Source organism: Oncorhynchus masou, chromosome 27 (assembly GCF_036934945.1).
Source record: "Oncorhynchus masou masou isolate Uvic2021 chromosome 27, UVic_Omas_1.1, whole genome shotgun sequence".
Lineage (NCBI taxonomy): Eukaryota > Metazoa > Chordata > Actinopteri > Salmoniformes > Salmonidae > Oncorhynchus > Oncorhynchus masou.
In genome coordinates, this window is record NC_088238.1 from 15,196,599 (window position 1) to 15,223,731 (window position 27,133).

A 27,133-nucleotide genomic window follows, 5' to 3' on the forward strand; every position below is an offset into this window, starting at 1 on the left:
TCTTAACAGTCACTACCTCTCAGCAGCGTTATCTTAACAGTCTCTACCTCTCAGCAGCGTTATCTTAACAGTCACTACCTCTCAGCAGCGTTATCTTAACAGTCACTACCTCTCAGCAGTGTAGTGTAGGAACAGGTATCTACTGAACTGTTCACCCAAAACTTGGAGTCACTAAAATGGTCTTTCATCCATTGCCTACAATGTACATGAATGATCTTAGTGCTATGAAGCGTACAGGACACTCAAAGTTCTGCTACTATGGGTGGGGGGGCGGGGGGGGGGGGGGCATTGATATACGGCTCCTAAAGAAGGACCTAAGCCCACAGAGGATGTATTAGGAGAGCATGAGACAGCCCACACCAGGCTTATTCTCTACATACTTTGCTACTTTTCACCTGGGCCCAGAGAGTGCTTGTCTAAACTAGTGCACTAGCCTGTACAGGGGACAGGACGCCATTTGGGAGGCATCCCTAGACTGAGAAACATTCAGCTGTAATAACACTGCCTGAGGGAGGCATCCCTAGACTGAGAGACATTCAGCTGTAATAACACTGCCTGAGGGAGGCATCCATAGACAGAGACATTCAGCTGTAATAACAGTGCCTGAGGGAGGCATCCCTAGACTGAGACATTCAGCTGTAATAACACTGCCTGAGGGAGGCATCACTAGACTGAGATATTCAGCTGTAATAACAGTGCCTGAGGGAGGCATCCCTAGACTGAGACATTCAGCTGTAATAACACTGCCTGAGGGAGGCATCCATAGACTGAGACATTCAGCTGTAATAACACTGCCTGAGGGAGGCATCCCTAGACTGACAGACATTCAGCTGTAATAACACTGCCTGAGGGAGGCATCCCTAGACTGAGAGACATTCAGCTGTAATAACACTGCCTGAGGGAGGCATCCCTAGACTGAGACATTCAGCTGTAATAACACTGCCTGAGGGAGGCATCCCTAGACTGACAGACATTCAGCTGTAATAACACTGCCTGAGGGAGGCATCACTAGACTGACAGACATTCAGCTGTAATAACAGTGCCTGAGGGAGGCATCCCTAGACTGACAGACATTCAGCTGTAATAACACTGCCTGAGGGAGGCATCCCTAGACAGAGACATTCAGCTGTAATAACACTGCCTGAGGGAGGCATCCCTAGACTGAGACATTCAGCTGTAATAACACTGCCTGAGGGAGGCATCCCTAGACAGAGACATTCAGCTGTAATAACACTGCCTGAGGGAGGCATCCCTAGACTGACAGACATTCAGCTGTAATAACACTGCCTGAGGGAGGCATCCCTAGACTGAGACATTCAGCTGTAATAACACTGCCTGAGGGAGGCATCACTAGACTGAGAGACATTCAGCTGTAATAACACTGCCTGAGGGAGGCATCTCTAGACTGACAGACATTCAGCTGTAATAACACTGCCTGAGGGAGGCATCCCTAGACAGAGACATTCAGCTGTAATAACACTGCCTGAGGGAGGCATCCCTAGACTGACAGACATTCAGCTGTAATAACACTGCCTGAGGGAGGCATCCCTAGACTGACAGACATTCAGCTGTAATAACACTGCCTGAGGGAGGCATCCCTAGACTGAGAGACATTCAGCTGTAATAACACTGCCTGAGGGAGGCATCCCTAGACTGAGAGACATTCAGCTGTAATAACACTGCCTGAGGGAGGCATCTCTAGACTGAGACATTCAGCTGTAATAACACTGCCTGAGGGAGGCTAGCCGGGTATTTGGCTCTGACACACACACACACACACACACACACACACACCTCTGAATGGGATCAAAAACGGCCATTTTTGCAATGTTTTTCCCATCGCCGTCCGTTCAGTTTGACTGTGGAAGTCCGACAAAAACCCCCCAAATCCCTTCTATCTATATATATAGACACACACACACATATATACAGTGCCTTGCGAAAGTATTTGGCCCCCTTGAACTTTGCGACCTTTTGCCACATTTCAGGCTTCAAACATAAAGATATAAAACTGTATTTTTTTGTGAAGAATCAACAACAAGTGGGACACAATCATGAAGTGGAACGACATTTATTGGATATTTCAAACTTTTTTAACAAATCAAAGACTGAAAAATTGGGCGTGCAAAATTATTCAGCCCCTTTACTTTCAGTGCAGCTAACTCTCTCCAGAAGTTCAGTGAGGATCTCTGAATGATCCAATGTTGACCTAAATGACTAATTATGATAAATACAATCCACCTGTGTGTAATCAAGTCTCCGTATAAATGCACCTGCACTGTGATAGTCGCAGAGGTCCGTTAAAAGCGCAGAGAGCATCATGAAGAACAAGGAACACACCAGGCAGGTCCGAGATACTGTTGTGAAGAAGTTTAAAGCCGGATTTGGATACAAAAAGATTTCCCAAGCTTTAAACATCCCAAGGAGCACTGTGCAAGCGATAATATTGAAATGGAAGGAGTTTCAGACCACTGCAAATCTACCAAGACCTGGCCGTCCCTCTAAACTTTCAGCTCATACAAGGAGAAGACTGATCAGAGATGCAGCCAAGAGGCCCATGATCACTCTGGATGAACTGCAGAGATCTACAGCTGAGGTGGGAGACTCTGTCCATAGGACAACAATCAGTCGTATATTGCACAAATCTGGCCTTTATGGAAGAGTGGCAAGAAGAAAGCCATTTCTTAAAGATATCCATAAAAAGTGTTGTTTAAAGTTTGCCACAAGCCACCTGGGAGACACAAACATGTGGAAGAAGGTGCTCTGGTCAGATGAAACCAAAATTGAACTTTTTGGCAACAATGCAAAACGTTATGTTTGGTGTAAAAGCAACACAGCTCATCACCTTGAACACAGCTCATCACCTTGAACACACTATCCCCACTGTCAAACATGGTGGTGGCAGCATCATGGTTTGGGCCTGCTTTTCTTCAGCAGGGACAGGGAAGATGGTTAAAATAGATGGGAAGATGGATGGAGCCAAATACAGGACCATTCTGGAAGGAAACCTGATGGAGTGCAAAAGACCTGAGACTGGGACGGAGATTTGTCTTCCAACAAGACAATGATCCAAAACATAAAGCAACATCTACAATGGAATGGTTCAAAAATAAACATATCCAGGTGTTAGAATGGCCAAATCAAAGTCCAGACCTGAATCCAATCGAGAATCTGTGGAAAGAACTGAAAACTGCTGTTCACAAATGCTCTCCATCCAACCTCACTGAGCTCGAGCTGTTTTGCAAGGAGGAATGGGAAAAAAATTCAGTCTCTCGATGTGCAAAACTGATAGAGACATACCCCAAGCGACTTAACAGCTGTAATCGCAGCAAAAGGTGGCGCTACAAAGTATTAACTTAAGGGGGCTGAATAATTTTGCATGCCCAATTTTTCAGTTTTTGATTTGTTAAAAAAGTTTGAAATATCCAATAAAATGTCGTTCAACTTCATGATCGTGTCCCACTTGTTGTTGATTCTTCACAAAAAAAATACAGTTTTATATCTTTATGTTTGAAGCCTGAAATGTGGCAAAAGGTCGCAAAGTTCAAGGGGGCCGAATACTTTCGCAAGGCACTGTACATATACATATACATATATATGGAATTGTTTTTGTGTATGTGTGTGTGTGTGTGTGTGTGTGGTGTGTGTGTGTGTGTGTGTGTGTGTGTGTGTGTGTGTGTGGTCTAGTATAAGTGACTAAGAGAAACAACTTAATAGAAGATGCTGGAAGTGGTCTGTCAGAAACTGGACTCCAGCCCAGACAACTGAAAGCCTTCAATAAACTGTTCTTTACAGTGCAGATCATTTGTCTGTTGTTGGAGCCAATCCCAGCTACCCTGATCTTTGTTATTGTGTTTGCTGCTAATCCCTCTCATGTTTCAGTAAACAACAGCAAGAACCACCATCCACAATAAACCCATTGGGGAGTCTTGTGCAGTCATGCCACAACAGCAGCTCGTCATTTGTGGACCTTAGGAACGCACTTCGTCGGCATCGTAGTCTCGGGAGACCATTCAGAGAAATTCCCACACTGAAATATTCTGACAATTAAAGTCGAACCTGCTCCCTCATTAGCTGAGAGGAATAGAGAGGATATATGCACCAAATGGCATCCTATTCCCTATATAGTGCACTACTTTGGCCCATAGGGTTCTGGTCTAAAGTACTGCACCATCGGGAATAGGGTGTCATTTGGGTGTTTTACTTTTTACCCCTTTTTCTCCCCAATTTCAGTAGTTACAGTCTTGTCCCATCGCTGCAACTCCCGTACGGATTCGGGAGAGCTGGAGACCGAGGTCAGTGTGCAGGCGCCCGGCCACCACAAGGGATGAGGCGCCTGGGATGAGGACATCCCAGCCGGCCAAACCCTCCCTTAACCCGGACGACGCTGGGCCAATTGTGTGCCGCCTCATGAGTCTCCCGGTCACGGCCGACTGCAACACAGCCCGGGATGGAACCCGGATCTGAGGTGACGCCTCCGGTGCCTTAGAACGCTGCGTCACTCGGGAGGCTCAGACAGGGTCTTTGTCCTGTTACTGTATAATCCCACTGATGCCAGTGTGTGACACCCCTGAGAGACGGCCTGTTCTGTCATCACAGGACTCATCTGGAGCTCATTGCCTTCACACCCGCTGCAAGAAAAGCCAATGAGGATTATGATTAAGTTGAGATAATGTTTCTCCAATAGCAGAAGGCTTAGGGCTGAGCGATAAGGGCTAAAAATCATGTATGGCCGATTCCTGATATATATCTCAATGTTTTAAACGTTCTCTCTAGATAAGCCTTGTTGCACAATTAAAGGTCAATACATTGCATTTCAAACAGTCAGCAATAATCTAATGAATTCAGATCACTGGTCTATCGATGAAAATGACCTTTTATGTACCCGAGCCATTAACAACTCACATCCACAAATAATGACTCACTTATTGTAGCAAGCTGCACAGTGCACACAGCAGGAGGAGGAGGGGCTTGGTGTCTGTGGAGTGGGAAGGTGCACAGTGCACACAGCAGGAGGAGGGGGGCTTGGTGTCTGTGGAGTGGGAAGGTGCACAGTGCACACAGCAGGAGGAGGAGGGGCTTGGTGTCTGTGGAGTGGGAAGGTGCACAGTGCACACAGCAGGAGGAGGGGGGGCTTGGTGTCTGTGGAGTGGGAAGCTGCACAGTGCACACAGCAGGAGGAGGGGGGGCTTGGTGTCTGTGGAGTGGGAAGGTGCACAGTGCACACAGCAGGAGGAGGAGATGCTTGGTGTCTGTGGAGTGGGAAGGTGCACAGTGCACACAGCAGGAGGAGGAGGGGCTTGGTGTCTGTGGAGTGGGAAGGTGCACAGTGCACACAGCAGGAGGAGGAGGGGCTTGGTGTCTGTGGAGTGGGAAGGTGCACAGTGCACACAGCAGGAGGAGGAGGGGCTTGGTGTCTGTGGAGTGGGAAGGTGCACAGTGCACACAGCAGGAGGAGGAGGGGCTTGGTGTCTGTGGAGTGGGAAGGTGCACAGTGCACACAGCAGGAGGAGGAGGGGCTTGGTGTCTGTGGAGTGGGAAGGTGCACAGTGCACACAGCAGGAGGAGGAGGGGATGGTGTCTGTGGAGTGGGAAGGTGCACAGTGCACGCAGCAGGAGGAGGGGGGCTTGGTGTCTGTGGAGTGGGAAGCTGCACAGTGCACACAGCAGGAGGAGGGGGGGCTTGGTGTCTGTGGAGTGGGAAGCTGCACAGTGCACACAGCAGGAGGAGGGGATGGTGTCTGTGGAGTGGGAAGGTGAACAGTGCACACAGCAGGAGGAGGGGGCTTGGTGTCTGTGGAGTGGGAAGGTGCACAGTGCACACAGCAGGAGGAGGGGGGCTTGGTTTCTGTGGAGTGGGAAGGTGCACAGTGCACACAGCAGGAGGAGGGGGGGAGTGGGAAGCTTGGTGTCTGTGGAGTGGGAAGGTGCACAGTGCACACAGCAGGAGGAGGGGGGGCTTGGTGTCTGTGGAGTGGGAAGGTGCACAGTGCACACAGCAGGAGGAGGGGGGGCTTGGTGTCTGTGGAGTGGGAAGCTGCACAGTGCACACAGCAGAGACGGAGCGAAGCTACTTTAAAAATGGGAATTGATGTAAAATATATCACTAGTCACTTTAAACAATGCAACCTAATATAATGTTTACATACCCTACATTATTCATCTCATATGTATATGTATATACTGTACTCTATATCATCTACTGCATCTTTATGTAATACATGTATCACTAGCCACTTTAAACTATGCCACTTTGTTTACATACCCTACATTACTCATCTCATATGTATATACTGTACTCGATACCATCTACTGCATCTTCCTATGCCGTTCTGTACCATCACTCATTCATATATCTTTATGTACATATGCTTTATCCCTTTACAGTTGTGTGTATAAGGTAGTAGTTGTGGAATTGTTAGGTTAGATTACTCGTTGGTTATTACTGCATTGTCGGAACTAGAAGCACAAGCATTTCGCAACACTCACATTAACATCTGCTAATCATGTGTATGTGACAATTCTTTTTGATTTGATTTGATTTGGAGTCAAGACCAAAAAGACAGAATGCTCAAAAACACAACGACAACCTTAATTCTGCGAACTTTGCCCTAAAACAAACATTGGATATTGAGATTCTTCTGAAGGGTTTTAAGGGAGGAAGTTGTTCAGGGCCAAACTCAGCCTGTAATCTCATTAGCATTGAACCAATCAGCCGCTTGCTTGTCCCTGATATGTCTGATAATGAGCACACTGTCTGAGAGACTCAGAGGGAGGGAGGGACACTCCCTGTTTATGGGTGACTTGCAACACCTGGGGCTCTGACAGAGAACAAGCAGCAGGTTCACAAGGACAGACTCAACACCAGGAAGAGCCAACCATCATCACAACTATCACTCACACATGTCCACATTGTAACAGAGCCTGAGGATCTCAGCTCAGCCTCTACAGCCTTCTGAAGAGCCAACCATCATCACAACCATCACTCACACATGTCCACATTGTAACAGAGCCTGAGGATCTCAGCTCAGCCTCTACAGCCTTCTGAAGAGCCAACCATCATCACAACCATCACTCACACATGTCCACATTGTAACATAGCCTGAGGATCTCAGCTCAGCCTCTACAGCCTTCTGAAGAGCCAACCATCATCACAACCATCACTCACACATGTCCACATTGTAACAGAGCCTGAGGATCTCAGCTCAGCCTCTACAGCCTTCTGAAGAGCCAACCATCATCACAACCATCACTCACACATGTCCACATTGTAACAGAGCCTGAGGATCTCAGCTCAGCATCTACAGCCTTCTGAAGAGCCAACCATCATCACAACCATCACTCACACATGTCCACATTGTAACAGAGCCTGAGGATCTCAGCTCAGCCTCTACAGCCTTCTGAAGAGCCAACCATCATCACAACCATCACTCACACATGTCCACATTGTAACAGAGCCTGAGGATCTCAGCTCAGCCTCTACAGTCGTCTGAAGACCCACACATAGAAGTCCCCATGGAGGACAATCATACTGGAGGACAATCATACTGGAGGACAATCATACTGGAGGACATTCATACTGGAGGACATTCATACTGGAGGACAATCATACTGGAGGACAATCATACTGGAGGACATTCATACTGGAGGACATTCATACTGGAGGACATTCATACTGGAGGACATTCATACTGGAGGACATTCATACTGGAGGACATTCATACTGGAGGACATTCATACTGGAGGACATTCATACTGGAGGACATTCATACTGGAGGACAATCATACTGGAGGACAATCATACTGGAGGACAATCATACTGGACTTGAGTGATCGTCGATGATGATACAACATGTGTTTGGGTATAGCTGTGGGGATAGTTGTGGGGATAGCTGTGTTCTACGCTGTGGGGACAGCTGTGGGGATAGCTGTGGGGATAGCTGTGTTCTACGCTGTGGGGATAGCTGTGTTCTACGCTGTGGATATAGCTGTGTTCTACGCTGTGCGTATAGCTGTGTTCTACGCTGTGGGGATAGCTGTGGGGATAGCTGTGGGGATAGCTGTGTTCTACGCTGTGGGGATAGCTGTGTTCTACGCTGTGGGGATAGCTGTGTTCTACGCTGTGGGGATAGCTGTGGTGATAGCTGTGTTCTACGCTGTGGGGATAGCTGTGGTGATAGCTGTGTTCTACGCTGTGGGTATAGCTGTGGGGATAGCTGTGTTCTACGCTGTGGGGATAGCTGTGTTCTACGCTGTGGGTATAGCTGTGGGGATAGCTGTGTTCTACGCTGTGGGTATAGCTGTGGACATGGTGTGTAGTGTGTAAGTGGACATGGTGTGTAGTGTGGACATGGTGTGTAGTGTGGACATGGTGTGTAGTGTGTACGTGGACATGGTGTGTAGTGTGTACGTGGACATGGTGTGTAGTGTGTACGTGGACATGGTGTGTAGTGTGTAGGTGGACATGGTGTGTAGTGTGTAGTGTGTACGTGGTGTGTAGTGTGTACGTGGACATGGTGTGTAGTGTGTACGTGGACATGGTGTGTGTAGTGTGTAACATGGACATTGTGTGTGTAGTGTGTGTGGACATGTGTGTAAGTGGACATGGTGTGTAGTGTGTACGTGGACATGGTGTGTAGTGTGGACATGGTGTGTAGTGTGTACGTGGACATGGTGTGTAGTGTGTACGTGGACATGGTGTGTAGTGTGTACGTGGACATGGTGTGTAGTGTGTAAGTGGACATGGTGTGTAGTGTGTAAGTGGACATGGTGTGTAGTGTGTAAGTGGACATGGTGTGTAGTGTGTACGTGGACATGGTGTGTAGTGTGTACGTGGACATGGTGTGTAGTGTGTACGTGGACATGGTGTGTAGTGTGTACGTGGACATGGTGTGTAGTGTGTAAGTGGACATGGTGTGTAGTGTTTAAGTGGACATGGTGTGTAGTGTGTACGTGGACATGGTGTGTAGTGTGGACATAGTGTGTAGTGTGTAGTGGACATGGTGTGTAGTGTGTACGTGGACATGGTGTGTAGTGTGTACGTGGACATGGTGTGTAGTGTGTACGTGGACATGGTGTGTAGTGTGTACGTGGACATGGTGTGTAGTGTGTATGTGGAGATGGTGTGTAGTGTGTACGTGGACATGGTGTGTAGTGTGTACGTGGACATGGTGTGTAGTGTGTACGTGGACATGGTGTGTAGTGTGTAAGTGGACATGGTGTGTAGTGTGTAAGTGGACATGGTGTGTAGTGTGTACGTGGACATGGTGTGTGGTGTAGTGTGGACATGGTGTGTAGTGTGTACGTGGGACATGGTGTGTAGTGTGTACGTGGACATGGTGTGTAGTGTGACATGGTGGTGGACATGGTGTGTAGTGTGTACGTGGACATGGTGTGTAGTGTGTACGTGGACATGGTGTGTAGTGTGTACGTGGACATGGTGTGTAGTGTGTACGTGGACATGGTGTGTAGTGTGTACGTGGACATGGTGTGTAGTGTGTACGTGGACATGGTGTGTAGTGTGTACGTGGACATGGTGTGTAGTGTGTATGTGGAGATGGTGTGTAGTGTGTACGTGGACATGGTGTGTAGTGTGTACGTGGACATGGTGTGTAGTGTGTATGTGGACATGGTGTGTAGTGTGTAAGTGGACATGGTGTGTAGTGTGTACGTGGACATGGTGTGTAGTGTGTACGTGGACATGGCGTGTAGTGTGTAAGTGGACATGGTGTGTAGTGTGTAAGTGGACATGGTGTGTAGTGTGTACGTGGACATGGTGTGTAGTGTGGACATGGTGTGTAGTGTGTACGTGGACATGGTGTGTAGTGTGTACGTGGACATGGTGTGTAGTGTGTACGTGGACATGGTGTGTAAGTGGACATGGTGTGTAGTGTGTACGTGGACATGGTGTGTAGTGTGGACATGGTGTGTAGTGTGTACGTGGACATGGTGTGTAGTGTGTACGTGGACATGGTGTGTAGTGTGTACGTGGACATGGTGTGTAGTGTGTACGTGGACATGGTGTGTAGTGTGTACGTGGACATGGTGTGTAGTGTGTATGTGGAGATGGTGTGTAGTGTGTATGTGGACATGGTGTGTAGTGTGTACGTGGACATGGTGTGTAGTGTGTACGTGGACATGGTGTGTAGTGTGTATGTGGAGATAGTGTGTAGTGTGTAAGTGGACATGGTGTGTAGTGTGTATGTGGAGATGGTGTGTAGTGTGTACGTGGACATGGTGTGTAGTGTGTACGTGGACATGGTGTGTAGTGTGTACGTGGACATGGTGTGTAGTGTGTACGTGGACATGGTGTGTAGTGTGTACGTGGACATGGTGTGTAGTGTGTAAGTGGACATGGTGTGTAGTGTTTACGTGGACATGGTGTGTAGTGTGAAAGGACTAGACAGGTTTGATCTTCTCCAGGTTTTCGTCTTCATCATTCGTTCACCTCTTCATATTCCTCTCTCTGCTGTTGGCATTCCCACGAGGCATGTAAGTGAGAGGCTAAGCGACCTTTAATGTCCGGCACAAGTGCCTGAAACCGTGACTCAGTGTGGGACTGCCAGAGCCGGTGGCAGGCTAGGAACATGAGCACCGAAGGACATCATTAAGAAACAGAGCCCTGACCTGAACACACTCCTGTTATTGTCACTGATAACGACATGACAGAAGACAAAGCCACCAATGAGGAAGACCTCCAGGACCATGAGCACCAGAATAAGACGAAGGCTTTATAACTGGGCTTTACAAGACAAGAAGCCCAGAGCTAAAAGGCCTGAGTCCAGGCAAAAGGGACGTGATGCTCCTGCGAGTTGACATTTCCCTGCCCAAGAGAGGAGGGGTGGGGCTTGTACTCACCAGAGCTTTCTCACCGTCGCCCTGGGACTGGGACTCAGAAGAAGAAGAGTCCATGGTTCCACAGAGTGCTGCCTGTTAGAGATGCTCAGAGCTCTGCATGTCTGTGGAAGAGAGAAACAGAGAGAAACAGGACAGGTAAACGTATAGACAGAGGGAGGAAGAGAGAAACAGGACAGGTAAACATATAGACAGAGGGAGGAAGAGAGAAACAGAGGGAGGAAGAGAGAAACAGAGAGAGACAGGACAGGTAAACATATAGACAGAGGGAGGAAGAGAGAAACAGAGAGAGACAGGACAGGTAAACATATAGACAGAGGGAGGAAGAGAGAAACAGAGAGAGACAGGACAGATAAACGTATAGACAGAGGGAGGAAGAGAGAAACAGAGAGAAACAGGACAGGTAAACATATAGACAGAGGGAGGAAGAGAGAAACAGAGAGAAACAGGACAGGTAAACATATAGACAGAGGGAGGAAGAGAGAAACAGAGAGAGACAGGACAGGTAAACGTATAGACAGAGGGAGGAAGAGAGAAACAGAGAGAGAAACAGGACAGGTAAACGTATAGACAGAGGGAGGAAGAGAGAAACAGAGAGAAACAGGACAGGTAAACGTATAGACAGAGGGAGGAAGAGAGAAACAGGACAGGTAAACGTATAGACAGAGGGAGGAAGAGAGAAACAGAGAGAAACAGGACAGGTAAACATATAGACAGAGGGAGGAAGAGAGAAACAGAGAGAGACAGGACAGGTAAACATATAGACAGAGGGAGGAAGAGAGAAACAGAGAGAAACAGGACAGGTAAACATATAGACAGAGGGAGGAAGAGAGAAAGAGAGAGAAACAGGACAGGTAAACATATAGACAGAGGGAGGAAGAGAGAAAGAGAGAGAAACAGGACAGGTAAACATATAGACAGAGGGAGGAAGAGAGACAGATGGACAAGCACACCACCCTCACACAATTGACACAGACCCACAGAAACACACACAGCATAAACAATGAGATCAGGACATACGCCTAAAGGTCACAAGTGAAAGTGGAGGCCAGCCAGGCGGCACCGTGTCCAGGGGTCACATGCTCCATCTGCAGCTCAACCCTTCTGATGTCTTTGACCATCTATGTTTTTTTCCACCCTTTCAATGATAACTTATATGTGATGCGGTTCAGAGCAGGGCTGAACTTCCAATGTGACATCAGTCATCTGTCCTCCTGCCAGCTTCTCATGAGGCCCAATTATTTCTTTCCCCCTCAGTTACTTTCCAAATTGCAACTGCTTCTTTCGCCAATCCAACATGACAATCTAGTACTGTACCTGCCACCCGCTGAGAGGCATCAACTGATGGCGAGGCTGATGGCGTTGCTCTCTCTCTGTCTCTCTCCTCTCTTTACAGCAGCAGTCACATTTTCCCCTGGCAAATTAACAGCCGCGTCTCCTCCCAAAGCGTCGATAACCTTAATAGCCAATATCAGAGCGTCCAAGGTCCCCTCTCCTCTCGGCTCTACAGAGGCGTCCGAGGTCCCCTCTCCTCTCTACAGAGGCGTCCGAGGTCCCCTCTCCTCTCGGCTCTACAGAGGCGTCCGAGGTCCCCTCTCCTCTCTACAGAGGCGTCCGAGGTCCCCTCTCCTCTCTACAGAGGCGTCCGAGGTCCCCTCTCCTCTCTACAGAGGCGTCCGAGGTCCCCTCTCCTCTCTACAGAGGCGTCCGAGGTCCCCTCTCCTCTCTACAGAGGCGTCCGAGGTCCCCTCTCCTCTCGGCTCTACAGAGGCGTCCGAGGTCCCCTCTCCTCTCGGCTCTACAGAGGCGTCCGAGGTCCCCTCTCCTCTCGGCTCTACAGAGGCGTCCGAGGTCCCCTCTCCTCTCGGCTCTACAGAGGTGTCCGAGGTCCCCTCTCCTCTCGGCTCTGTACCTAGTTCATACAACATCCACCTTAACATATATGGATTAGCAAGGCCACTCTCTCCCTCTCTCTTTCTCTCTATTGCCATCTCTGCCTTGGCAGTGGCACAACAGCCCTGCTCCTACACACTCACACTGTACAAGACTACACACACACTCCTGTGATCTGTCCCACAGCTGCCTGTCAGGAAGAGCTGCCTATGAATCATTCCCAAACACACTGGCAGGCAGCTGGGAATCCCAAAATAGAGTCTTGGTGACTTGGCCCAGACACCACAGACAGGGGATTACGCCAGGGACCAGGGTAAACCTGCAGGCTGGGCCCTGACCAACAGTAGGGACCAGGGTAAACCTGCAGGCTGGGCCCTGACCAACAGTAGGGACCAGGGTAAACCTGCAGGCTGGGCCCTGACCAACAGTAGGGACCAGGGTAAACCTGCCTAACAGCAGAGAGGAGAATAAACTAGTCTGGTTTCCATCTAACAGCAGAGAGAATAAACTAGCCTGGTTTCCATCTAACAGCAGAGAGAATAAACTAGTCTGGTTTCCATCTAACAGCAGAGAGAATAAACTAGTCTGGTTTCCATCTAACAGCAGAGAGAATAAACTAGTCTGGTTTCCATCTAACAGCAGAGAGGAGAATAAACTAGTCTGGTTTCCATCTAACAGCAGAGAGAAGAATAAACTAGTCTGGTTTCCATCTAACAGCAGAGAGAATAAACTAGTCTGGTTTCCATCTAACAGCAGAGAGAATAAACTAGTCTGGTTTCCATCTAACAGCAGAGAGGAGAATAAACTAGTCTGGTTTCCATCTAACAGCAGAGAGGAGAATAAACTAGTCTGGTTTCCATCTAACAGCAGAGAGAATAAACTAGTCTGGTTTCCATCTAACAGCAGAGAGAATAAACTAGCCTGGTTTACATCTAACAGCAGAGAGAATAAACTAGTCTGGTTTCCATCTAACAGCAGAGAGGAGAATAAACTAGTCTGGTTTACATCTAACAGCAGAGAGGAGAATAAACTAGCCTGGTTTCCATCTAACAGCAGAGAGGAGAATAAACTAGCCTGGTTTCCATCTAACAGCAGAGAGAAGAATAAACTAGTCTGGTTTCCATCTAACAGCAGAGAGGAGAATAAACTAGTCTGGTTTCCATCTAACAGCAGAGAGGAGAATAAACTAGCCTGGTTTCCATCTAACAGCAGAGAGGAGAATAAACTAGCCTGGTTTCCATCTAACAGCAGAGAGAAGAATAAACTAGTCTGGTTTCCATCTAACAGCAGAGAGAATAAACTAGTCTGGTTTCCATCTAACAGCAGAGAGGAGAATAAACTAGTCTGGTTTCCATCTAACAGCAGAGAGGAGAATAAACTAGTCTGGTTTCCATCTAACAGCAGAGAGAATAAACTAGTCTGGTTTCCATCTAACAGCAGAGAGGAGAATAAACTAGTCTGGTTTCCATCTAACAGCAGAGAGAATAAACTAGTCTGGTTTCCATCTAACAGCAGAGAGAATAAACTAGTCTGGTTTCCATCTAACAGCAGAGAGAATAAACTAGTCTGGTTTCCATCTAACAGCAGAGAGAATAAACTAGTCTGGTTTCCATCTAACAGCAGAGAGAATAAACTAGTCTGGTTTCCATCTAACAGCAGAGAGAATAAACTAGTCTGGTTTCCATCTAACAGCAGAGAGAATAAACTAGTCTGGTTTACGACAGATTTTTACCTTGTCAGCTCCGGGGATTCAATCTTGCAACCTTACAGTCAACTAGTCCAACCGTCTAACCACCTGATTACATTGCACTCCACGAGGAGCCTGCCTGTTACGCGAATGCAGTAAGAAGCCAAGGGAAGTCGCAAGCTAGCATTAAATGTATCTTATAAAAAACAATCAATCAATCATAATCACTAGTTAACTACACATGGTTGATGATATTACTAGTTTATCTAGCGTGTCCTGCGTTGCATATAATCAATGTGGTGCGTATTCGTGAAAAAGGACTGTTGATGCTCCAATGTGTACCTAACCATAAACATCAATGCCTTTCTTAAAATCAATACACAAGTATATATTTTTAAACCTGCATATTTAGTTAATATTGCCTGCTAAACAGGCTCGTTGCGAACTCTGTGAAGACTATTTCTTCCTAACAAAGACAGCCAACTTCGCCTAACGGGGATGATTTAACAACTGCGCATTTGCGAAAAAGCACAATCGTTGGACAACTGTACCTAACCATAAACATCAATGCCTTTCTTAAATCAATACACAGAAGTATATCTTTAAACCTGCATATGTAGCTAAAAGAAATCCAGGTTAGCAGGCAATATTAACCAGGTGAAATTGTGTCACTTCTCTTGCGTTCATTGCACGCAGAGTGAGTGTATATGCAACAGTTTGGGCCGCCTAATTTGCCAGAATATTATATAATTATGACATAACATTGAATGTTGTTCATTGTAACAGGAATATTTAGATTTATGGATGCCACCCATTAGATACAATACGGAACAGTTCCGTATTTCACTGAAAGAATAAACGTCTTGTTTTCGAGATGATAGTTTCCGGATTCGACCATTTTAATGACCTAAGGCTCGTATTTCTGTCTGTTATTAAGTTATAATTAAGTCTATGATTTGATAGAGCAGTCAGACTGAGCGGTGGTAGGCAGCAGCAGGCTCGTAAGCATTCATTCAAACGCACTTTTGTGCGTTTTGCCAGCAGCTCGTCGTTGTGCTTCAAGCATTGAGCTGTTTATGACTTCAAGCCTATCAACTCCCGAGATGAGGTTGGCGTAACCGATGTGAAATGACTAGCTAGTTAGCGGGGTGCGCGCTAATAGCGTTTCAAACGTCACTCGCTCTGAGACTTGGAGTGGTTGTTCCACTTGCTCTGCAAGGGCCGCGGCTTTGTGGAGTGATGGGTAACTTCAAGGGTGGCTGTTGTCGTTGTGTTCCTGGTTCGAGCCCAGGGAGGAGGGAGGAGAGGGACGGAAGCTATACTCTTACACTGGCAATACTAAAGTGCCTATAAGAACATCCAACAGTCAAAGGTTAATGAAATACAAAATGGTAGAGAGAGAAATAGTCCTATAATTCCTATAATAACTACAACCTAAAACTTATTACCTGGAAATATTGAAGACTCATGTTAAAAGAACCACCAGCTTTCATATGTTCTCATGTTCTGAGCAAGGAACTGAAACGTTAGCTATTTTACATGGCACATATTGCACTTTTACTTTCTTCAACACTTTGTTTTTGCATTATTTAAACCAAATTGAACATGTTTAATTTTATTTGAGGCTAAATTCATTTTATTGATGTATTAATATAAGTTAAAATAAGTGTTAATTCAGTATTGTTGTAATTGTCAATATTACAAATACATTTTTTAAAATATATATATTTTTTATTATTATTATTATTTTTTTTTTTTTATTATTATTATTATTTTTTTTTTAATCGGCCGATTAATCGGTATCGGCTTTTTTGGCCCTCCAATAATCAATATCAGTCGACCTCTAATTCTCTCTCTCTCTCTCTGAAAGGTGAGAAAACGGCTGCCCTTCTCTCAAGGGCTGTGGCTTCATGACAGCAATGGCAGGTTACAGGAGCTTTCCTATGGAGACTAATCAACGTGGCGTCACGTCGGAAATGTCAGCCTGCCAGGAACCTCGGGTGACACTCAGACAGCAACTCTGAGGATTTACATAGAAACCGGGGCACATAGGGCCAAAAGTAGTGCACTAATTAGGGAATAGGATGCCATTCTGGGAAACAAGCTGTGTGTCCCAGTTCTGGGCTGTTCTGTTTGAGGAATATTCAGCATCTTTAGACAGAATTCATTAACGATGGTAAGAGTGTTGACCTAATTAATATTAAATCACACACAATCAGACACACACACACACACCACCTCTCTGGTTCAGATCTCTACTGACTGTCTGACAGAACAGCACCTCTCTGGTTCAGATCTCTACTGACTGTCTGACAGAACAGCACCTCTCTGGTTCAGATCTCTACTGACTGTCTGACAGAACAGCACCTCTCTGGTTCAGATCTCTACTGACTGTCTGACAGAACAGCACCTCTCTGGTTCAGATCTCTACTGACTGTCTGACAGAACAGCACCTCTCTGGTTCAGATCTCTACTGACTGTCTGACAGAACAGCACCTCTCTGGTTCAGATCTCTACTGACTGTGACAGAACAGCACCTCTCTGGTTCAGATCTCTACTGACTGTCTGACAGAACAGCACCTTTCAGATCTCTACTGACTGTCTGACAGAACAGCACCTCTCTGGTTCAGATCTCTCTCTGGTTCAGATCTCTACTGACTGTCTGACAGAACAGCACCTCTCTGGTTCAGATCTCTACTGACTGTCTGACAGAACAGCACCTCTCTGGTTCAGATCTCTACTGACTGTCTGACAGAACAGCACCTCTCTGGTTCAGATCTCTACTGACTGTCTGACAGAACACCACCTCTCTGGGGTGGGGCAGAAGCACCTCCCAACCTTCATCTGATTGGCAGAGACAGAGGGAGGGAGAGAGACAGAGGGAGGGAGAGAGAGAGAGAGAGAGACAGAGGGAGAGACAGAGGGAGAGAGACAGAGGGAGAGAGACAGAGGGAGAGAGACAGAGGGAGAGAGACAGAGGGAGAGAGAGAGGGGGAAATGACAGAGAGCTGGAAGTGAGAGAGACACCATGATCCAGCAGGGCATGATGCTAGCCTGAGATAACTTCAGAGAGGCCACTTCAGAGTGGACAGCACCGGTCTGTCTGTGTACCAGTCCTGTTGTAAAATCTGATCCGACGGGCCTCCGGCTCTGTATTGCTATAGAGGCATTCTAAACCTACTGTATGCTAAACCTACTGTATGCTAAACCTACTGTAGCACCCGCTCTCTCCCACAGCTTACCATGCATGCAGTACGAGATCGCATATAACACACACACACACACATCCCACAGACACACTTACAGACACATCACCTATACACACGCACACAAATACACACAAATGCACACACGCACGCAGACACACAGACACAGTCATGTGTGGAGCTCCATACCCATTTACCAAAAGCAGCCGAGCATCTTCAAGCAGACAGGCGAGCGGTGACAAATATAGGACCTACCTCATGCAGCTGGTGCAGCAGAAAGCAGTCTCCTCACGACACCACAGCAGCCTGAGAGAGAAGAGAAGGCAGGGAGGGAGACATGATGACATCACAGTGTTTATATCCCCTCCCCTCCTAATACAGCCTGGTGGAGCATAGCTTCAGTCCATCACAGACGGAGTGTCCTCGTCGCATGTGCGTGTGATTGCGCGCGTGGTTCTACAAGTGTGTGTGGGTTCTACAGTTTTTAATCTCCTCCGTGCCAGTGGGCTCGATGAGGCGTGTCCTTTGGCCCACCTCCAGAACCCATTTCTTAATCCCGTTGGACAGGCTTTATTAGTCGCAGGGCCAATTAACATGTCCATCTGGGGGTCAATCTGAACCACACAGACAGACTGGTCTTGGGAGGAGAGGAAGAACAGAGTACTATGGTACCTGTGTAGGCTACACTGTGAAAGAGAAGAGATTGAGAATAAAATACATTTAACACCAGACGGTGTAAGGTGATAGGTGCCAGGACCCAGGACCCAAAATCAGAGGGTTAATCTGATGGAGCCCAGGTCCCAAACCAGAGGGTTAATCTGATGGAGCCCAGGACCCAGGACCCAAACCAGAGGGTTAATCTGATGGAGCCCAGGACCCAAACCAGAGGGTTAATCTGATGGAGCCCAGGGCCCAAACACAAACCAGAGGGTTAACACCCTATTCCCTATATTGTGCACTACTTTTGACCAGGGCCCTATGGTGCTCTATATAGGGGATAGTGTGCCTTTTGGGATGCAGCCCTCCCCATTCAACCCTCTGCTAGCTTCGCTAATTGATTACACACTTCCATAGAACTGCCAGGTCGCAGCTGAGCTGCACGAGCATGTCTATAGGAAATATAGGCTGCCTACTGTAATCATACCCCATCACCTGTGCTGTGTGGAGTCATGTCTTGTCGTGCTGTGTGGAGTCATGTCTTGTCGTGTGTGGAGTCATGTCTTGTCGTGCTGTGTGGAGTCACGTCTTGTCGTGCTGTGTGGAGTCATGTCTTGTCGTGCTGTGTGGAGTCATGTCTTGTCGTGCTGTGTGGAGTAGTGTCGCGCCACCCTGTGTGGAGTCATGTAGTGTCGCGCCGCCCTGTGTGGAGTCACGTCTTGTCGTGCTGTGTGGAGTCATGTCTTGTCGCGCTGTGTGGAGTCATGTCATGTGTGCTGTGTGGACTAGTTATTGGTGTTAGCCCACAAGGTGAGCGGAGGCAGCTCTTGCTCTCAGACAGTAATAAATAAGCACATTGGCCTACAAAGGCACATTACTATCAGTCAGACATCAAGTGGAATACTCCCACCTCCTTTTAATTGGACATTTCAATGTTGCTATGGTAATCATAAAGCAACATCTAGGCCTATAACCTGGGGGAAGGGAAATGCAGAAGCACTTCCCTGGGGGAAGGGAAATGCAGAAGCTGTTGTTTCCAGAGAACTGCACCAGTACAAACCTGACAGCCTACAGAAACCCTCCACTGAGACCTGATAGTGACATTAATTCAATCAACACATCAATTAATACGATTTTGTTCGCCTAATTTATAAATTGTCGTTCTTGTTTGGATTCTTCTTCATATTTATATTATTTACACTTTTCAGAAGCAAAACAAAACAGTAGATTGTAAAACTAGTAAGAACATCCGCTGAGGCAGAAGTCCTGTACAGCCTCCACCAACACAAACGTAATCCACGGGGGTAGTTGTCTGGAGGAAGCCATGAGGACTGAGGTCTACCTTCAGGTCTTCAGGTTACCTCTCCGCTTACCAGCTCAGTCTCCCCTTCTCTTTCTCTGCCAAACCATGTCCTCATGCTGGGGAGACTGGTGGGTGCTTCTGTAGCTATTAGAAGTAGAAGCAGAGTTGGGTCTGGGTCTCCTGGTTAGCCCGGCAAGCATTAGCGACTACTCGGGCGTGACTGAAACAATAGAGCACGGTCGGTCAGGTGACATAAGAGTTCCGGGGTACGTCACAGTGTCACTCTCACTATGTTCCCAGGGACAGTCTGGGGCTTAGTCCAAGACGGATTAGCCTAACAGGGGTTACGTTCCAAACCGTTCCCATGGAGATGTCCCAACGCCCAGGGACACTTTCCATGAGGCAACTCTTACTGTCGAGGGACCAAGCGGGTCTGTTTTCAGTATTGTTGTTGGTTGGTATCAACGTGTACTGAATCACCGCCCAGCGACACTTTCCATGAGGCAACTCTTACTGTCGAGGGACCAAGCGGTGCTGTTTTCAGTATTGTTGTTGGTTGGTATCAACGTGTACTGAATCACCGCCCAGCGACACTTTCCATGAGGCAACTCTTACTGCAACCAAGCGGTCTGTTTTCAGTATTGTTGTTGGTTGGTATCAACGTGTACTGAATCACCGCCCAGGACACTTTCCATGACAACTCTTACTGTCGAGGGACCAAGGGGTGCAGTATTGTTTTGGTTGGTATCAACGTGTATTGAATCACCGCCCAGTGACACTTTCCATGGTTGGTATCATCAACGTGTACTGAATCACTGCCCAGGGCTAAAAGGTGGCGGCGCTAGAGAAGTTAAAGAACTCATTTGTTTCAGAATGTTTCACACGGTGTCCAACAATGGGAGGAACAACGTGTTTCACAAGAGCAGAAAACAGATGATGAGAGGGTAAATGTTTTGAAGGCACAGTCAGTGCAAATCCCATGTCGTTTTTGCTGGGCTTTTTAAATATGTTTACTGTGATAAACACATGACCATCTGTCCAGTCTCCTGGCAACAGAGCCACTTTGGCACCTTTCACCTAAATCTTTTTCTAGAAAACGTGATAACAGCTTGTCAGACCAACAAAGGCCAGATAAATGATGAGGCAATGGTGAAACTTCTTGATGGGTTTTTTCCACTGTGAGTGAAGCACAGCTTCAAATCGGGCGACGCCCACAGATTTCTACTCAGTGATTCAAGAGCAACAAAGCTTGACTTAATTTAATAAAACAGCTAAGTAATTAAATTAGGGTCAATCAAGAGAGGAGTGGGCACGAACGCCAGTCCCCACTGGTCTCTGAACTGAGCTTCCTGAGCCAGGTGCAAATGAAGCTTTAGATGGCCGAGGATAATTTGTCCCCAGAAAACAGAGCTGCTGTTGGCTTTTATTTTCTTATCTGTCGGTTTAAGAGCAACAAGACACTCCTTCTACATTCACTGCAGGGAAATTCCAAGGTAACGGAATTATGCTGAAACTGAATTGACACTTGAAAATGTTTGCCAAACAACTGCCTTCAAAGTCTAACAAACCATAGAACACTACTCTATACATCATGACTACTTTGAACAATTTACACAGTACATTTCTTTTTTCTTTTTTACATTTACTGTGAGAACCGTGCAGAGGGTAAAATCTCCCTCTTCTGTTACCACACGTTGTATCTGCACAGTTTGCTGTAAATGTGTGTTTATAAAATGTTCTGTGGAAAGTCCTTGTGCATATGGTTTGTTCAACTTTGAAATCAATGGTTTTTGTTTGGTATACATTTTAAAGTGAACAAATCTGAGTCACAGTGGAATTCTGTTAGCATGGAATAGACCTGCAGCAAACTCATTCAATCTCTGATTCCTGAAGCTGAGACTTGGCTGGGTATCCAATTAGAGGGGGGCTTTTAAGAACCTGCCCAAGTCAGAGAAGAAGTGAAATCCTACAAAGGAGAATCATATCAGCCCGCTGGGCCTTTGTGTTCACTCCAGTCACAAAGCAAAAGGGATTTGCTTCACTGGCGTAGCAGTCAAAGCAGTGAAGCCATAGTTACAGAATACAGAAGTAGCCTCGTTGTCCTGCCCAGTGACAAATCCTTTCTATAGTGAGGTAAGCCCACAATCATCTCTCCCAGGCTTTTAGGGTTGGTCTGATGTCGCTGCTGCAGCAGTGCTGTCAGTCAAACATCTAGCTAACCGATGGAATATATTATCTTTGTACTACTCATTCCTTTTTCCTGTACTGCATTGCTCCAGTGATTAAAACTGTATTCACTCCATGTTGGCAGGGTTCACTGGGGCACACCTCTGAGGTCACGCCGGTGAGTAGGCCCTAAAGCGGGGCTATATTTAGTGCCGTAATCCTGTCTGTGTAACACGGAGGCCCGACGTAATAATGGTTTAGGGTGGACGAGGGAACCCTGCCTTGGAGCAGGATTTCAGGCAGCTGAGAATGCCAGCTATGCAGGGGAGTCAGACGACTGGGTCACTGCGTTGCAGAGACGCCACACCCCATGGGCCTCGTCATCATCCCATCCTTCTGGAGCTCTGGGGAAGACCGTCCTGAAATGTCTCCTTCATCCAAGACAATGGCCTTCAAAAAGGTGCTTCAACTAGATTAGCTTTCACCTGTAGTTTCTATACATAAACAAACACAGTCTACAATCCGTTTCAGTGGGTTTCTTTCTTGGTCGGATCTGAGCTAATGGGATGGAAACAAGAGACACAATGCTCCTAGATTTTATGAGACGGGAGAGCGGGTTTTTATGAGACGAGAGCGGGTTTTTATGAGACGAGAGCGGGTTTTTATGAGACGAGAGCGGGTTTTTATGAGACGAGAGCGGGTTTTTATGAGACGAGAGCGGGTTTTGATGAGACGGGTTTTTATGAGCGGGTTTTTATGAGACGACGGCGGGGTTTTTAGAGACGGGAGCGGGTTTTTATGAGGCGGGGGTTTTATGAGGCGGGTTTTTATGCTAGGTTTTTAGGTTTTTATGAGACGAGAGCGGGTTTTTATGAGACGAGAGCGGGTTTTTATGAGACGAGAGCGGGTCTTTATGAGGCGGGGGGCAGGTTTTTATGAGACGAGAGCGGGTTTTTATGAGACGAGAGCGGGTTTTTATGAGACGAGAGCGGGTTTTTATGAGACGAGAGGGTTTTTATGAGTCGGGTTTTTATGAGACGAGAGCGGGTTTTTATGAGACGAGAGCGGGTTTTTATGAGACGAGAGCGGGTTTTTATGAGACGAGAGCGGGTTTTTATGAGAGACGGAGCGGGTTTTTATGAGGCGGGGGTTTTTATGAGGCGGGGGTTTTTATGAGACGAGAGCGGGTTTTTATGAGGCGAGAGCGGGTTTTTATGAGACGAGAGCGGGTTTTTATGAGACAGAAGTGGGTTTTGAACGGCACAGCTCATCTGGGGGATTTATGCAACAAATCAGCTTATTTCAAAGAGGTGTAAAATGCATTAGAAACCAGTTCAACACTGTTAAACACTACAACTCAGCCCGCCCTAACACACAGACTATGAATGACACTATCCAATACATCTAGTGAGGCGTAGCATTTAGCAGTGTTGGAACACAAAGACTTACAGCACAATTCACAAATACCTTGGGATAAAGGAAACTTGCTAACAGGACATTTTGACTGTAAAAGGGAGAAAACTATAATTGCTTTAGACATTAGTCTCTCTTAATGCCAACGTCAGCATCAGCTGTCAAGGTGAAGAAGAGGAAAAAGACCAGACTGTGTTCTCACATGCTTTGTAAGCCTCCAGCTAATAGGCAGCTGTGCTCGCTGTCATTGATGTGTAGTGAAGGTAGTTAGAAAGGGAAGGGAAAGGGGGATACCTGTACAACTGAAGGCCTTCAACTGAAATGTGTCTTTTAACCCAGAAGGTGTAGTATTTCATTCAGCATCTAATGGACTTTGGCGTAACGTGAGAAAGGATGACATTTTTACCTTTTTATTTAACTAGGCAAGTTAGTTAAGAACAAATTCTTATTTTCAATGACGGCCGAGGAACATGGACTATGTGCCTGTTCAGGGGCAGAACGACAGATTTGTACATTGTCAGCTCGGGGATTTAAACTTGCAACCTTACGGTTACTAGTCCAACGCACTAACCACTAGGCTACCCTGCCGCTCTTACCACTAGGCTACCCTGCCGCCCCACATGCTGAGTGTATGTTATTACTTTATGAATCATGAGGTGCTAGACGTCATGAGGCCCCATACACGGGCCTCTCCGCTAGGCCCCATACACGGGCCTCTCCGCTAGGCCCCATACACGGGCCTCTCCACTAGGCCCCTACACGGGCCTCTCCACTAGCTAGGCCCCCACGGGCCTACACGGGACTCCACTCCCCTACTAGGCCCCTACACGGGACTCTCCGCTAGGCCCCTACACGGGACTCTCCGCTAGGCCCCTACACGGGACTCTCCGCTAGGCCCCTACACGGGACTCTCCGCTAGGCCCCATACACGGGCCTCTCCGCTAGGCCCCTACACGGGCCTCTCCGCTAGGCCCCTACACGGGCCTCTCCGCTAGGCCCCATACACGGGCCTCTCCGCTAGGCCCCATACACGGGCCTCTCCGCTAGGCCCCATACACGGGCCTCTCCGCTAGGCCCCATACACGGGCCTCTCCGCTAGGCCCCATACACGGGCCTCTCCGCTAGGCCCCATACAGGGTCCCCTACACGGGACTCTCCACTAGGCCCCTACACGGGACTCTCCACTAGGCCCCTACACGGGCCTCTCCACTAGGCCCCATACACGGGCCCCACATGCTGAGTGTATGTTATTACTTTATGAATCATGAGGTGCTAGACGTCATGAGGCCCCATACACGGGCCTCTCCGCTAGGCCCCATACACGGGCCTCTCCGCTAGGCCCCATACACGGGCCTCTCCGCTAGGCCCCATACACGGGCCTCTCCGCTAGGCCCCTACACGGGCCTCTCCGCTAGGCCCCTACACGGGACTCTCCGCTAGGCCCCATACACGGGCCTCTCCGCTAGGCCCCATACACGGGCCTCTCCGCTAGGCCCCATACAGGGTCCCCTACACGGGACTCTCCACTAGGCCCCTACACGGGACTCTCCACTAGGCCCCTACACGGGCCCCTACACGGGCCTCTCCACTAGGCCCCTACACGGGCCTCTCCACTAGGCCCCTACACGGGCCTCTCCACTAGGCCCCTACACGGGCCTCTCCACTAGGCCCCTACACGGGACTCTCCACTAGGCCCCTACACGGGCCTCTCCACTAGGCCCCGACACGGGCCTCTCCACTAGGCCCCGACACGGGCCTCTCCACTAGGCCCCGACACGGGACCCTCCACTAGGCCCCGACACGGGACCCTCCACTAGGCCCCTACACGGGACCCTCCACTAGGCCTCGACACGGGACCCTCCACTAGGCCTCGACACGGGACCCTCCACTAGGCCTCGACACGGGACCCTCCACTAGGCCTCGACACGGGACCCTCCACTAGGCCTCGACACAGGACCCTCCACTAGGCCTCAACACAGGACCCTCCACTAGGCCTCAACACAGGACCCTCCACTAGGCCTCAACACAGGACCCTCCACTAGGCCTCAACACAGGACCCTCCACTAGGCCTCAACACAGGACCCTCCACTAGGCCTCAACACAGGACCCTCCACTAGGCCTCAACACAGGACCCTCCACTAGGCCTCAACACAGGACCCTCCATTAGGTCTCAACACAGGACCCTCCACTAGGCCTCGACACAGGACCCTCCATTAGGTCTCACACAGCAGGGTACAGTAGCCAAGAGTCACTCCATGTTCCCAATAATAGTTAAAGGAACCATCTGTGGTTGCAGCACTGTCTCCCTGGGGAACAGTCACTTGGGTGCACAATCCTGATGAGGTTTTCCTTCATATCTAATTATATCTAAGGATGTGCTCTGGAGGAGTGACCAGGACGAGCCCTGAGGATGACTAGCTGGGCCAATGATCTCCAAGGGCCAGGCGGAGCCCTCGTCTATAGTGAATGTGAATGTGAGTGTGTGTGTGTGTGTGTGTGTGTGTGTGTGTGTGTGTATATATATACCTACACTGCTGGGGTAAAAAAAAAAAAAACTGGTGTTAAGCTGGTGTTAATTAAACTTCTGTACTTTGGATTTGTTTGAACTCCAGGTGCAAATTGTAATTCGTTCAGGTAAGAAAGCAGACAGGTTGAAAGATTTTTCAAAGCCAGTCACACAATATTACAATATTCCTACTAAAGACTTGTGCATTGGGGCAGGGTAGCATTGGGGTGGCAGGGTAGCCTAGTGGTTAGAGCGTTGGACTAGTAACCGGAAGGTTGCAAGTTCAAACACCCGAGCTGTTGTTCTGCCCCTGAACAGGCAGTTAACCTGTTCCTAGGCCGTCATTGAAAATAAGAATTTGTTCTTAACTGACTTGCCTAGTTAAATAAAGGTAAAAAATAAAAATAAATAAAAAATTGCATCAGTGATGATTTGAATTGAAGTCCATTTTGACTTCAGTGCAACATCAGCCTCCAGCAGTGACAAGGCTACTGGTGGCTGTGGCTATTGAAAGCCCTTCAGATCCCAGGCACAGAGGAAAGCCTGAGACAACCATTACACTGAACCAGCTATTTGTCTACATAGCACTCAGTCACCCAAATCACAGGCCAGACTCGACCCCGTCCATCCATTACACTCTGCAGTGGTGTCGTTTCCATGACCATCAGCCTCCAGGGTGTGTGTGACTCAGCATTAGAGCTCTGTTTCCAAGGCTGGGCTTCAACCCAGGAAGCAGGAAGCAATATCAACACAGTGTACAGATACTGAGTGTGGACGTTTTAAATGTCCTCTGCATTTAGGCCTAGTGTCTTAATATTACAATCAACAGAAGATCATTACAAGCCACGTGGATTCAGGTGGACAGACTAGAAGAGACATTATTTCATATAGAATTGTTGTTAAAGTTAAACATTGGTACTGTACCCCTCTTATTTTTTGTTAAAACTGCATTGTTGGTTAAGGGCTTGTAGTAGGCATTTCACTATAAAGTATACACCTGTTGTATTCGGCGCCTGTGACAAATACAATTTGATTTGATTGTCTTTAGCAGGATACTGCACTGTATGTCATATCAGTGGGTGCCTGTCACATAGGACATAGCCCAATGACTGCTAGCAAGGATGTTTTTTTAAACCAAAATTATTAGTCTATTCACTCATTTCTATGGCCTTTTAAATCCAGCGAACTCCAGAAAGCCATGTGATTTGACAGTCTTAAAGGTGAAAACAGCTCCGCCATTTCTTGGTTCCTAAAATTGGAATAGTTCGCCTAATTTCAGCAGCTTTTGGAATTTTGGCATTTTTGTGTCTCTGCGTCCATTATGAAGGAAGTTAGAGGTAGTTTCGAGAGCCAATGCTAACTTGCGTTAGCGTAATGACAAAGTCTATCAGATACGATAGACTTCCAGTCATTGCCTTAGTAATTGTGCTAGCACTAGTGAGCAACTG

At 47.7% G+C, this 27,133-nt stretch overlaps 1 protein-coding gene across 1 annotated transcript in view; it reads right to left on the bottom strand.

Moving 5' to 3' along the window:
* Positions 1 to 27,133, bottom strand: part of LOC135516593 (putative uncharacterized protein DDB_G0271982) — a 115,374-nt gene that overhangs the window by 80,102 nt on the left and 8,139 nt on the right. The window contains exons 2-3 of the mRNA XM_064940939.1: positions 17,896 to 17,946; positions 10,858 to 10,958 (exon numbers count right to left, since the gene is read on the bottom strand). Coding sequence (XP_064797011.1) covers positions 10,858 to 10,911 — 54 coding nt within the window. The 5' untranslated portion in view covers positions 10,912 to 10,958; positions 17,896 to 17,946. The remainder of the gene's footprint in view (positions 1 to 10,857; positions 10,959 to 17,895; positions 17,947 to 27,133) is intronic.